We start from the raw sequence: 14,985 nt of genomic DNA on the forward strand, positions 1-14,985 counted from the left end.
AACAATAAGAAGACAAATATAACTCAATTTAAAAATAGGCAAAGGTCTTACATAGACTCATCTCCAAGGAAGATACACAAATAGCTAATTAGTAGATAAAAACATGCACAAAGGAGATACAAATCAAAATTACAGTGAGATATACCACTTCACACCCACAGGGATGGCTATAATAATAAAAAAAGATGATATTAAGTGTTGACAAGCATATGGGGAAATTGGAACCCTCAGACATTGCGGATGAGATTCTGAAATGGTGAAGCCATTTTGGAAAGCAGCTTGGTAGTTCTTCAGAAATTAAAAATAAAGCTACCATATGAACCAGCAACTTTCCTTCTCCAGTATATACCCAAGAGAAATAAAAACATAGGTTCACACAAAACTCTGTACATGAATGTTCATAACAGTATTATTCATAATAGCCAAAAAGTAAAAAAACTACCCAAATCTACATTAACTGGCAAACGGATAAACAAATGTGGCCTATCTATACCCTGGAATATTGGTCAGCCATACAAAGGAATGTAGTACCCATGCAGGCCACAACATGGATGCATTTTAAAAACATTATGCTAAGTGAATGAAGCCAGTCACAAAAAGCTATATGTTGTAGGATTCCATTTATATGAAACGTCCAGAATAGGCAAATCCATGGAGACAAAAAATAGATTAGTGACAGCCAGGTGTTAGGGGAAGGAGACAGTGAGTAACTTCAAATTGGCACAGGGTTTCTCTTGGGATTAATGAAAATATTCTAAAATTGGATAGGACACATAGTTGCCCAACTCTGTAAATATATTTAAAACTACTGAATTGCAAACTTTTAGAAAATGAATTTTATGGAGTGTGAATTGTATCTTTATTTTTACTTATTTGTTGTGAAATGCTATCTTATTATTTACATTCCAGTGACTTCAAGGCAGCTTAAGCATCCCTTAATATTTATTGATCAGTTTTCCTCTTCTGTGAATTTTTTTCATATTCTTTGCCCGGCTTCTGTTGGGCTGGTGGTGTGCAAAACTACCTTTCAGTGCTGGTGATGTATGAACCAGAAGCTTCCCTCTACAGCAGTGACAAGTAAGCATTAGTAGCCACTTGGACATGTCAGTACTTTCGAGAGGGAACCACATCCATTCCAGAATGGAATCTCTGAAACACATGGTTACCATGACAAATGACAACATCCCAAAGGATTCCTTTAGTTGACAGAGTATTTTACTTTTGGCTAAGAGGTAAAGTACTTGAGTTTCTTTTCACTACTGTGCCTCATCACCAATAACAGAGAGGTTACACACAAGTAAGTAATTTTTCTCCTATTAACCCTTCAGTCAGTCAAAAGCCTGTCTTCTTTCTCAGGTGACTACTTTCCTTAGTTTGTATTGTTAAAAGAAACAAGTACGGGGGCGCCTGGGTGGCTCGGTCGGTTGAGCCTCCGACTTCGGCTCAGGTCACGATCTCACAGTCCGTGAGTTCAAGCCCCGCGTCGGGCTCTGTGCTGACAGCTCAGAGCCTGGAGCCTGTTTCAGATTCTGTGTCTCCCTCTCTCTCTGGCCCTCCCCTGTTCATGCTCTGTCTCTCTCTGTCTCAAAGATAAATAAACGTTAAAAAAAAATTTTTTTTAATAAAAAAAAAAAAAGAAACAAGTACGGATACATGAGGATGTACCTCACCATCTACCCTCTTCTAAAGTTCTTACCAAATTTGCCAGTTGGAAGAGTTCATCTTTGTTCATTGATCTCCTGACTTCATGTCTATCATTTTTTCCACCATCTGCCCACATCTCTTCTGCCTTGCAGGCATTTGAGCTCCTGTGTTAGCTGATGGCCATCTAAACCACCTATTGGCTGGCACCCACAAAATTTGGACTCAACCCAAGCACCCAAAGTCTAAAATTGAATTCCCATCCAGAAAACCTTTCATTTTCTTCAATGAAGCTGGACTTCAAGGAGTCAGGAAACAAACCCATCAGGTGGTGAAAAGCCCGTGAGACTAATCAGTGTACACATCAGTTTAAGAAATGCTAATCACAATTTATTAAAATAAACCAGACACACATAGAAGCATAGAATAACAAAAATCGGATCAGGGAGAAAATCCTAGATCTGTCCTAAAATTTATTCATGTATGTATTTAATCCCATGAGAATTTTAAAGAGCGAATTTTTCCCAAAGCGAAGTCTTTGGTGGGATAGACTAGGCACATTCATTTAGTAAGATGCAAAATGTTTGGAAATGACAATGAAAACACTCAACAAATGAAAAAAAAGAGCTAAATTGTGAGCACATACAACATCTCGGGGGTGAGGCTTTTGTTCCCATGTTTGGATCCAGACATGCCTCCCTGGGAATGGATAACCTTTGGTTCTGGTTTTGAACCAAGGATAAGTGGTGAAGCTGAACTAAGCAAGGAGTCTCAAAGATAAGCCCTAGTGCAGAGGGCTCAGGATGGATACGAGAAATTCCATGGTAGCTTTGAAGCCAACAGGATCAAATAGCTGGGGAAGAATAAGGATGAAAGAGCAAATTTACACACACACAATTTTGGGTCAGGAAGAGAATTCCTCCACATGAAGGTCCAACAAACATTTGACCGGAGGACAGTTCATCTCATTCGATACTGAGTAATGATTACAAAGGAATCAAAGAAAGATTTTCCAAGAAAAAAAGCAGGAAAGTAACATAAAAATAAATGACAAATAATTTTAGAAAAATATTTTCAAAGAGCAGATGACAAAGACTTTGCAATTCAATGAAACAACTTTATCTATAAAATGTGAGGATAAAATAGAGATATAAGAATTCAGGGAAGAATAGTGCAGCTCAGAAAAGAAATGGAGGAGAGAAATATTCTACAAAAACAAAGGGCATGTCGGAAACAGTACAAAGAAAATAAACATTGCTGCGAACATGATAAGGAGCAGGAAGGACAAATTGAGGTCAGCTAGAAAGACTTTTTAAAAGACATTTTTGGGGTGCCTGGGTGGCTCAGTCGGTTAAGCGCCTGACTTCAGCTCAGGTCATGATCTCCCGGTTCGTGGGTTCGAGGCCCACATCGGGCTCTGTGTTGGCAGCTCAGAGCCTGGAGCCTGCTTTGGATTCTGTCTCTCCTTCTCTCTCTGCCCCTCTCCCACTCACACTCTGTCTCTCAAAAATAAAGAAACAGTAAAAAAAAAAATTTTTTTAAGACATCATATGTAAGCACAATTGATATCACCAAAGAAGAGAACTAAAATAACAGAAGAAAGTATTTAAATACAAATTTTAGTAAAACTTTCCATGAATGTATAGATTGAAAACCAGGCTACGTCTCCAGAAAAATTAACTCAATGACAATCAATGGTGAGTTATAGCCATTGAAAATGGCTGATTGAAATCACATCGAAAATGGTGATTTTCAAAGGTAAATAAAAGATGCTTTGGAAATCCAAGAAAAGGAAAAACATTCAATGAATCTATTCAATGCTAGAGGACTCTGGAGCTGAGCCTCTAAAATCCTTGAGGAAGATGCTATGGCCCAACAATGTTGTGACTCAGCCAGACTTTAATTCAGAGTGAATGTAACAAACATTTTTTAACATGAAAGAACTCATGTGATTCCCCTCCTCAATGGACTAACAGAAAATGAACTTTAACCCAACTAGAGATGAACGGGCAAAGCATGGCCGATGACAGTGGATCTAGCTCAATGTAGGGCTAAGACATAAAGGAAAATGAAGATTATTATTTCAGAACTGAATATAAATATTATAAACTTTGAAAATATAGAAATGATATAACTAATAACATAAAAATTAGAAAACAAAAGGGAAGGTAATGTCAGGACATTGATTTCTTCATTATTAAAGCTTAGGGATTAATAAGTTATCAAGGACAGTCAACCCTTGAACAAGACAGAGGTCAGGGGCATCAAACTCTGTGCCAGTCAAAAACCTGCATATAATGTTTGATTCCCCAAAAACCTAACTACTGATAGCCTACTGTTGACTGGAAGCCTTACTAATAACATACATTTATAGTACTCTATGGTATACACTGAAAAAAATCCACATATAAATGGACCCATACAGTTCAAACTCCTGTTGTTCAAGGGTCCACTGTAATATAAACAGAAAAGCATAAAGGTTTCACTAAGTAATCAGTTAAAATTATATGGAGAATGAGGGAGGGGAGGAAATAAAAATTCCTTGTTGATTTCAAAAATTTCATCTTGGCTCACAGTTGGGACTCGACAGATTCGCTCTAAAGTTTTGAAGAATAAATACATTACAAAAAGTTAGTCATATTAATCATAATCACAAGAGGAATATAAGCCTGTTGTATTAAAGAAACACACAAACACATCACATTATACACACACACACACAAAGTAAGGGAGAAAATACCAAATCATAAAGGATTTAAAGGTAGCTACCACAAAAGCAGAACTTAAAAATAGGACAAAAGTAAAAACCCAAATCCATTATGTAAATACATCAAAACTCACCTATAAGAAGAAAAGAATCTGGGGCACCTGGGTGGCTGTCGGTTGAGCGTCTGACTTCAGCTCAGGTCATGATCTCACGGCTTGTGAGTTCAAGCCCCGTGTCAGGCTCTGTGCTGACAGCTCGCAGCCTGGAGCCTGCTTTAGATTCTGTGTCTCCCTCTCTCTTCTGCCCCTCCCCTGTTCATGCTCTGTCTCTCTCTCTCTCAAAAATAAATAAACATTCAAAAAAAATTAAAAAAAAAAAAAGAAGGAAAGAATCTGGCTGAATTACAAATAAAACCCAGAAATATGCTACATACTAGAGACATTTATAAAACAAAAGATCTCAAAATGGTTGTAAATAAAAAGATGGAAAAAAAGCATTCCAGGAAAATGTACACAAATAATTGTGACAGCAAATTAGGAGTTGAGATCTTAATCCAGACAACTTGAATTCCACACTTGGAAATAAATGCCTGGTTTGCTCAGTCCATTAAGCCTCCAACTCTTGATTTTGGCTCAGGTCTTGATTTCACTGTCTTGAGATCAAGCCCCACGTTGGGCTCCACACTGGGCCTGGAGCCTACTTGGGATTCTCGCTCTCTCTCCCTCTCTCTCTCTGCTCCTTCCCCACTTGAGCTCTCTCTTTCTCAAAAAAAAAAAAAAGACTTTAAAACATTAAATGTATTTTTAAGCAGCACTTAATGAGAAAATGTATAATCCATAATGAAGACAAAATAATTATAAAAATCTACATAAGAAGAATTTTAAGATGCCCCCCAATATTCCTGTCTCTCAGTGTCCATGCTTTGAATAAATCCCTCCTGCATGAAGCTGGAAAGGTAAGGCAGGATGTGGGCTGCTCTCTGCCTGTGATGAGATATGACAATGTTCCTTAATATGGCAAAAGGGATTTTACAGATGCAATAAAGGTTATTAGGCAGCTGACTTTGAGTTGATCAAAATGGGTGTTGCCCTAGTGGGCCTGGTGCAAGTTTGGGTCTAAACGTGGGAGACGGAAGTCAGAGGTTGGAGTGAGAGAAGGTCTTGCCCACGTGGCAAGGGATGGCCTCTAGGAGCTGAAAGGTGCACTCAGACACAGCCAGCAAGAGAGTGGCCCTCCATCTTAATGGTCTCAAGGAACTGATTTCTGCCAAACACCCAAATGACCTAGGGGAGGATCCTGTGCCCCAAATGAGATTGCAGTCCCTGCCGACACGTCAACTCCAGCCATGTGAGACCCTAAGCAGAGCTTAAACCTTCTGACCTGTAGAAACCGTCAAACAATAAATGGATGGTTTTTTAAGCCATTAAGCTTGTAATAATTTGTTACACAGCAAAAGAAAATAAATACAATGTGCATTCCGTATAACATAGTAGCATGAAAACGATAAAGCAATGGAAAATAATACACGTATTCCTGAAATCATAAGGCAACTACAAATCACCAAGCACAAAAAAAAGTCTTACAGGAAATCAAATAGTGTGCAAAAGATATAATCTCACCTACATGAAGTTCAAGAAAAGGCAAAACTAATCCTCTGATGTTAGCTGTCAGAATAGTGGTTATCTCGGGCTGGAGGGGGGGACAGGGAGGGTGCGAGGGGGAAGGGTTCCCACTGAAAAGGGCACAAGGGTACCCTTTCAGACACTGGAAATGTTTTACACCTTCATGGTTACATGGTTGTATAAATATGTAAGAAGTCATTGAGCTGTACTCTTAAGATTTTATGCACTTTGTGTATATTACCCCTTAATAAAAGTACCTTTGGGCAAAAAAAATGATAAAACAAAACTATAAGAACGTTACTAGTTCATATACTAACACAAAACACTCTTTTGCAGTACTATTAGAAAACTTTAATTCACCTTTGTCAGCATGACATCAAAGATTCAGAAAACAAGTAAGAATTTAGGATACAGCAAAGACAAAGGTAAATATGTGTATGTATGTGTATGTTGTGTGAGAGAGATCTGTATATCAGTCTCTATCCATTAAAAACAGAGAATGTATCTTTCTTCCTAGTGTGCACAAAAGGTCTATTCACAAAAGATCACCCTGTTAGGTTAGAAATCTCTGCATAAGTTCCAAAATGTAGAAATAGCAAAAATACTTTCTGATCACAAGGCAAAACATTAGAAAGTAATAACAAACTTATGAGACTAAGCAAAGACGAAAACAAAAACAACCTACCATTTTGCCATCTGTCCTACTCTATTTTGAACAATTCTTGGGTCAACGAGGAAATTAATACAGAAATTGCAGAATGTTGGTAACACATCGCAGGACCTACAGCACACAGCCAAAACTGCAAACAGAAAAAGATCCATAACCTTAAATATTTAGACTACCAGAAAGAACGAAAGTAATTGAATCATATATCCAAAGCAAGAAGTTAGAAAATAAATAAGTAAGTAAGTAAGTAAGTAAATCCAAAAAAGGCAGTCAAAAAAGAAGGCATACATTCAAGGGATACAGGAGAGCTGATGCATAGGGGCACTTGTACCCCAATGTTTATAGCAGCACTTTCAACAATAGCCAAATTATGGAAAGAGCCTAAATGTCCATCAACTGACGAATGGATAAAGAAATTGTGGTTCATATACACAACAGAGTACTACACGGCAATGAGAAAGAATAAAATATGGCCTTTTGTAGCAACATGGATGGAACTGGAGAGTGTTATGTTAAGTGAAATAAGTCCTACAGAGAAAGACAGATACCATATGTTTTCACTCTTATGTGGATCCTGAGAAACTTAACAGAAGCCCATAGGGGAGGGGAAGGAAAAAAAAGAGGTTAGAGAGGGAGGGAGCCAAAGCATAAGAGACTCTTAAAAACTGAGAACAAACTGAGGATTGATGGGGGGTGGGAGGGAGGGGAAAGTGGGTGATGGGCATTGAGGAGGGCACCTTTTGGAATGAGCACTGGGCGTTGTATGGAAACCAATTTGACAGCAAATTTCATATTTAAAAACAAAACAAAAACAAACAAAAAAAGAAGGCATACATAAAGACAAGGCTGAATTCCTGAATTTGATGAGAGGAATAAGAAGACTACTAAGCTCAAATTTTGATACTTTCTTATGATGAAGAGGACACTTCACTTGAGTGAGATTCTTTCCTAAAAACCCAGTCTTATTATGAGGAAAACACCTGACAAATGCAAATCAAGGGACAGTCTTTAAAATACCTGACTAGTCCTTTTCAAAACTGTCAAGGTCATGAACAAGGGAAAGTTGCAAAACAGTTATAGGTTAGAGGAAACTAAGGCAGCAGGATGACTGAATGCAGTGGGATCCTGGAATGGGAAAAATGGGTGAAATCCACATGAACTTTATAGTTTAGTTAATAGAACCGTACTAATATTAATTTCTTAGCTTTGACAAATGTGCCATGGTAACGTACAATGCTAACATTAGGGGAAGCTGTGTGAGGAGTATATGAGATCTCTTACTAGCTTTGCAAATTTTCTGAAAATCTAAAATTATTCCAAAAAAAAAAAAATCTAAAGAACTTCAGAAGACCTAGGAAATCTAGGCAGAGCAATTAAAATGGAAGAAGTAAGAATAATTACCAAAGGGCTATCTCCTCAAACAAACAAAAGTATCCCAGGTCCTAAAGTTTCTATAAAAGAATTTTCCAAATATTTCAGTAACTGATAACTCCAATCTAACTCGTCATTCTGATAACATAGAGAAATTTAAAGAGCATTCACATTATTGTCCATGAAGTAAATAATTAAAAAATAATGTATTTTTCCTTTGTAATATATTATTTCTATTTTCTAAAAATACTGGATGATGAGGTACCTGGGTGGCTCAGTGGGTTCAGCATCTGACTCTTGATTTTGGCTCAGGTCATGACCTCACGGTTAGTGAGATTGAGCCTCGAGTCGAGCTCTGTGCTGACAGTGCGGAGCCTGCTTGGGATTCTGTCTGTCTCTCTCTCTCTGACCTTCCTCCGCTAATACTCTTGCTCTCTCTTTCAAAATAAATAAACTAAAAAAAATTTTTTTAAATAAAAATACTGGATGGTTATGTGCAGAAATGGCAAATAGTGGTAGAAATTTTTGTCTCATTCTTTATTTCAATGAGAATGCTTCTAATTATTTCCTTATTATATCTGGTCCTAGCTTTTGTGCTTATATATCACATTGAGAAATTAACCACATATCTACTTTATTAAGAACTGTTATCAAGAATAGGCTTACAAAACGGGGCGCTTGTGTGGCTCAGTCAGTTAGGCATCTGACTCTTGATTTCGTCTCAGGTCATGATCTCTGGGTACATGAGTTGGAGCCCCGCATCGGGCTCTGTGCTGACAGTGCAGAGCCTGCTTGGGATTCTCCCTCTCTCCCCATCCCCCTTTCCCCTCCCTCACTCGTGCTGTCTCTGACTCTCTCAAAATAAATTAATAAACTTAAAAAAAAAGAATATGCTGGGGCGCCTGGTTGGCGCAGTCGGTTAAGCGTCCGACTTCAGCCAGGTCACGATCTCGCGGTCCGTGAGTTCGAGCCCCGCGTCAGGCTCTGGGCTGATGGCTCGGAGCCTGGAGCCTGTTTCCGATTCTGTGTCTCCCTCTCTCTCTGCCCCTCCCCCGTTCATGCTCTGTCTCTCTCTGTCCCCAAAAAAAAAAAAAAACGTTGAAAAAAAGAATATGCTTACAATTTTATCAGATTTTTTTGCCTTCACAAAAATTATTATGTAAATTTTCTTCTTTTTAAAGCAATTAATGTTAATAATTGTGTTATGAGCTCTCTTTTATTGAACCATCCCTGCATGTTTGGAATAAATACCACTTGGTTATAGTTTATTATTCTTTTAATGTGTCTCTGTATTCTGTCTGCTAACCTTTTTACTAAGTGTTGTTCAGTATCTGAAGTTTTAGTGTGCATGTGTGTGGGTGTGTGTGCATACTATCCTTGATGGGCTTTGCCATCAAGATCATACTAGCCTCAAATTTGGGGATACATCCCGCTAAGATGATAAGAGATTAAGTTGATTCCCTTTTAACTAGTCTCCTTCTTCTCCCTGACTAGTAACCGGTCTCCAGTGTCTACGGTCCAGCGTGAAATGGCATCGCCTGGTAAGTGAGATTCTAGAAGACATTAATGTAACTGAAATCTCCCGGGTAAAAAAAAAAAATAAAGTAAAACAAAATAACTTGTTCACTGTCTCTATTACAAGGATATCATAATTCGTGTTTAAAATACATGTATCTGGGGCAAGGAAAGAGGCAGTTTGATTGAAAACTGGCTTTAGTTTTTTCTTCCCTGAAGAATCATATTCTTGCTTACCCTCATGTGCCCCCTGGAAATGACTTTCAACACTAATTCAAAAGGATGAAAGTTTTGACCCACCATCCCACTGTTTTCCCCACTTACCCACCCCCTATCTCCTAAATGATCTCCTACAACAGCCTCATATCCTTCCTTCCATCATCACTGTGAAACCCCTTCCCACCAACCTGGGTCAGAAGTAATGCCATGAGCGGACAGAAAAAGAAAATTATTTTTCCCAATTCACAGCCATGACCTGGAGAAATAAAGACAAGAAGGTGAGGGGAGCCATGAGAGAGGGAACCCCTTCCATAGGGAGAACAGCTAACACGTCCATAGCATTTATAACATGGAAGTCATGCTCCAATGGCTTTAAATAACTAAGTCATTTAATCCTTGTGACGGCCCTCCACGGTGAGTACTACTGCTATCCCCTCCTGGCAATTGAAGAGACAGGGCAGCAAGTGACCGGCCCATTTAGCTGCCAAGCGGCAGAGCCAGGATACAAACTCATGGAGTTGAGCCATGAGAGACTCCAGGGTCTCTGGAGTCACAGTAGGAATTAGTGAGACAGCTTCAAGAACATGGTCCTACAAAGGTGAAAACTGCACTACAATTCAGGCCTTACTTTGTTTTCAGGAGCAGGGTCTCTATTTCTCTTAGCTGTGGAAACGATCAAGTCCAGAAATCAAATTGTGACATAGACTTAGGTTGGAAATAGTCGAATACAGGAAACAAAAGAAAAAGATGGTCAGATGGCCCATAGGATATAAAACAGAAACTTGTTTGACATGGGCGTCGGGGTTTGAGCCTAAATTGAGTTCCTGCTAGGCTTCAAGCACGTCTGAACCACTCCCATTGAGACAGAACTAACAAATGAAAGAGCCTGCAGGAAAAGAGCACATCTCAAGTGAAGAGATTATCAAGGTGTGGTTCAAGGGTAAGCGGATGGTGGAAGAGGGGAGGAGAGGCTCTCACCGAGGCAGCTGCTGAGTCCTAGGACGATGGGGCTGCTATGAGAGAGAAAAGCAACAAGCAGCTGGAAACGATGATAGTAAATGAGGTTGCCTGTGGCTCTTGCTCTAAAGCAAGAGCCCCTTTTGTGCGACCCCGATTCTCTTGATAATGGCTACCAGCAGCCATGGGACCCTATCAGCAAGGATTAGCAGCAGCATCAATGCCTTTGACCAGAGGGCGGGAACAGCCTCAGCACCATGTTTTGGCTTCCACAGGGATAGGCGATGTCATCATAGCAAGTCAGCAATAAAGGAGTCATCACACTTTAAAACTACTAAAGATAGCTCAAATATATAAACCAAAATCTTTCTGTCTCTAATTAGACAGATCTATCCCCTTATTTCTCTTTTTCAAAAATACATCAGCTAATTTTACTCATTTGTACTTCCAGATGGACTTTGGAATATACTTGTCAAATTTCTCCCAGAATTTCTTTGGCATTTTGATTAGAATTGCACTAAATTTACAGATTAATTTATAGAGAATTTACTTCTTTAAATTACTGTCTTGTCATCTGGCACATGTATGTTTCTTTCCCCTTACTTGAATCTTCAGTAAAGTTTTTTTCTTCATGTAGACCTTGGACATTTCTTAACCATTTATTTTGGGGTATTTTATAGACTGTACGGTTAGTGAGTGTAGATTATATGATTTGCAAATATTTTCTCTCAGTACCTTGATTGTCTTATCTTTTCCTCAATGGTATCTTTTGAAGAGCAAAAGGCTTTAGCATTAATCAAGTCTAATTTATCATTTTTTTCCTTTTATTGACTGTGTTTTGCAGCCATATCAAAGAAAACTGTCCCTGAACCAAAAATGACAAAAATGTTATCCTATTTTTCTTCTAAAGGTTTTATAGTTTTGGCTTTTACATTTAGATCTATCATCCATTTTGAGTTCTTTTTGTGTAGGCATGAGGTAAAAATATCAATTTGTATTTTTACATATGAATCTCTGTTGTCCCACTCTTATGTTTCACATCCCGTATTGTTGCAAAACAACGTGACCTGCATAATTTCTATCTCTGGGAACTTAAAGAGATTTTCTTTGTGAAGTGGATATATGATAAATTTTCGATGTTCTTCTAGTTTTATGGAAGTAGGACACTCTTATTTTTAAAAATGAGAATAATCAGAGACCCGCACCCCCGTGAGCTGTCGGAGTTGATGCGAACGTGATGGTTTTCATGATCTGTTTTACTCAGTTTCTTTTTTTATATTACACACCAAGTGATATCTATTACAAGTTCTGAGGGTCTAAAAGATGGCATTAAAGAGGTGGGAGGGGAAGAAAGCAGGAAGTTATATCAGCAGGCTTCTATCAGGTACTGATACAGATATCTGTGAACATAGGGCTGCACAGTGGGCCACCACCGGCAAGTTTGAGAATTGCATGAATGAAGTCACGTTGAGATTTGGACCCAAAACAACACTTTGACTAACAAGTACCAAGTAGATATTACCAGGCAGTGACACGGGACACACTAACTCGGTTATGATATCCATGTATACTTAAGCTTAAAAACAAAGTTCCTCTTTTTGCAGGCCCCAGTCAAGAAAGTGGAAATCCTTCCCATTTAGGAAGTCAGGGATAGTTGGGTCTCTGGGTCTGTAGACACCCTTTGATTTTACAGGCATGCTGTAACTTTTGAGTTACCTCAAGAGAGTGCACTCTGGTGGCCTTTACTAATGCAGTTCAGCAGGAACGCTCACTGCTCTGTTTGGGGAAGAGGAATCAGAGAAAGCACAGAAGTCTACCTGAAAAAAATGATAAAAAGAAAGGTCTGAGGTCTCCAGGCACGCAATGTCAAGGTTTCTTCAGTGAGTATTCATCTTTTCGTAAATTTTTTTTCTTAATTTTTGACAGAGAGACAGAGACAGAATGCAAGTGGGGAGGGGCAGAGAGAGACAGGGAGACACAGAATCCGCAGCAGGTTCCAGACTCTGAGCTGTCAGCACAGAACCCAACACAGGGCTCAAACTCACGATCTGTGAGATCACGACTTGAGCCGAAGTCAGAGCTTAACCGACTGAGCCACCCAGGTGCCCCAATGAGTCTTAATCGTTTACACCAGAATCAGTCAAAAGGCAGGTACTATATCAAGTACACATGGTTTTGATTTTGCCACAATAATATAGACTTGCTTTTTTGAGCCTCATGTGTTGACTTTGGTCTTACAGAAAGGAAAAGTAACCTTTGGCCAGTAGTGCCTTTTTCTTTGTTCGTTTGTGTCTGAGGATAGCTGAGGATCTCAGATCCAAACGTGAGACCCGCACTGAATGCTCAGCATAGAGAACCCGCCAATGTGAGGATCGACACAACTTTGCACCGAACTCATCCACCCAAGTCTCCAGTGGCCTTTGTGGCTCCAAATCCTAAAGATGTTTTTCCGCCTTTTTCTTTTGGGACCTTTAAGCACTGTCACCAGTGACTATGTAGCTCTTAAATCTCTCTTATTTCCTCTGCCGACACCGGAACCAACCCTCTTCTGTTATAGTCTCTCTCCTGGGTAACATGAGCCTTAACTGTTCTCCTTGTAATCAGTTTACCTTGTTCAATCAAGCGGCCTTGTGATCTTGTCCCCGTTTTGATTAAATGACTACGTTCCCCCCCCCCCCCCACACACACACGCACTTGTTCTTAAAGATGAGTAGCAAATCTTTAGGCCTCACAAGAGGACTTGCTGTGATCTGGCCTCTCTGGGCCCATGACTTAGCACGCTTTGCTCTGGCCAGAAGGCCTTCTTTCGTGTCCTGTAACACAGTGGTTCTCATTTCCGGCTTCATATTACAATTATATATGGAGCTTCAGAAACAAAAACAAAAAACTATTGCCAGGGTCATACCTCCAGAGGTCTGGATTCACTGGTGTGGGGTGAGTTCTAGGCACGTGGATCTTTTGAAGGTATCCGAAGATGATTTTTAAGGCTCAGCCAGGGTTGAGAGCTACTTCTCGAAAGCATTAAACCCTTTCTCAATGCATGGATATTCATGCCCACAATTCAGATTCCTCATCTCTCTGCACTTTAGTATTTTGCTTTTGTCAAAGAAAAGAGACATTCTAGGGAGCTAGAGATGAAGGAAAAGGTGCAGACTCACATTATATTCTAGAGGACCAAGTCCTCTTGGATCCCTTCGGCCACTGCAATGTTAATGGTTGGAATGGAACCAAATGGTTCCCTTTGAGCATTCCCAGGATTGCTTGAGAATTACTAGAAGGGAGTTCAAATTCCCTCAGAATAATGATTATTATGATAATACCATTTGCCCTCGGGCTAAGGTGGCATCAGAAACACATAATGTCTGTGATTTGAAACATCTGAGGTTTAAGGAACTAGTCAAACTGGCATGACTCCAATTTTTCTGGCCAAGAATGACAACAGATATTGAACAAAAATGTCAGTGATATAAGATATATATAAAAAGCAGATGGTCAGCTTAAAGAAGAAAGCCAAAATAATAAATATGGAAGCTTAAGTCCTACCAGGCTGGTCCTAGAAGCTAGTATTATGAAATATATTACAAAGTATAGATTTCCAGGATTGTGACCATCTTATCATTTACTGTGGGTTTCCAGTGAAGAGCCATAGTGAGGAAGGAGTAATTGAAAATGAGATGAAAGAGAACTTATCCATATAACAGAAATTAAAGCCAGAATGATAGTCCTAACTCCCCAGAGGTGGCACTGAGAAATTTAGAGGGGAACTCCGGTGAGCATGTTATGTAGTCTGAATAATAACAAAGAGCCTAACTGGGGAAAGCAGGTAAAATTCCTGGCCAGTTCCTGTAACTTCCTAGGTTCACACCAGTTCAGAACCCACGTATAGATGTTAGACAAACCTATTGCTCACGGAGATGCGCACTGGCTTTGGGTATTACATTAATATCAGTGGTCCCTATAGCACAGGCAAAAGCATGTTCACGAGAAGGCAGGGGTGTGCTGTAACTCAGTTAATCAACAACAGTGTGATGTGAAGGTAATGTGAGCAGAACAATAACCTGGTGATGGAGTTGTAGTAACAAATTTGGCTCCGTGAAAATAAAGAGAAGCTGGCTAACAGATGGGGAACAGAAGTCTGTGTTGTTATAGATCAACTAATTGACAATGTATTACTGTGAAGCAAGCTCCAGGGTTGAGTGGAAATAGTTCACTTAAAAAGTGCTGCTCAATCCTGGATGTACTTCAGAATCACCTGGAAGCCTTGCTCTGTGTGTGTGTGTGTGTGT

The 14,985-nt window shown here is 39.4% G+C and overlaps 1 protein-coding gene across 3 annotated transcripts in view; it reads left to right on the forward strand.

Moving 5' to 3' along the window:
- Positions 1-1,201: 1,201 nt before the first annotated feature.
- MROH9 (maestro heat like repeat family member 9) overlaps positions 1,202-14,985 on the forward strand; it is an 88,944-nt gene continuing 75,160 nt past the window's right edge. For all 3 annotated transcript variants that reach the window (XM_042925984.1, XM_042925985.1, XM_042925986.1), the window contains exons 1-3: positions 1,202-1,297; positions 6,307-6,395; positions 9,503-9,549. In XM_042925984.1, coding sequence (XP_042781918.1) covers positions 6,341-6,395; positions 9,503-9,549 — 102 coding nt within the window. In that variant the 5' untranslated portion in view covers positions 1,202-1,297; positions 6,307-6,340. The remainder of the gene's footprint in view (positions 1,298-6,306; positions 6,396-9,502; positions 9,550-14,985) is intronic.

Source organism: Panthera leo, chromosome F3 (assembly GCF_018350215.1).
Source record: "Panthera leo isolate Ple1 chromosome F3, P.leo_Ple1_pat1.1, whole genome shotgun sequence".
Classification (NCBI taxonomy): Eukaryota; Metazoa; Chordata; class Mammalia; order Carnivora; family Felidae; genus Panthera; species Panthera leo.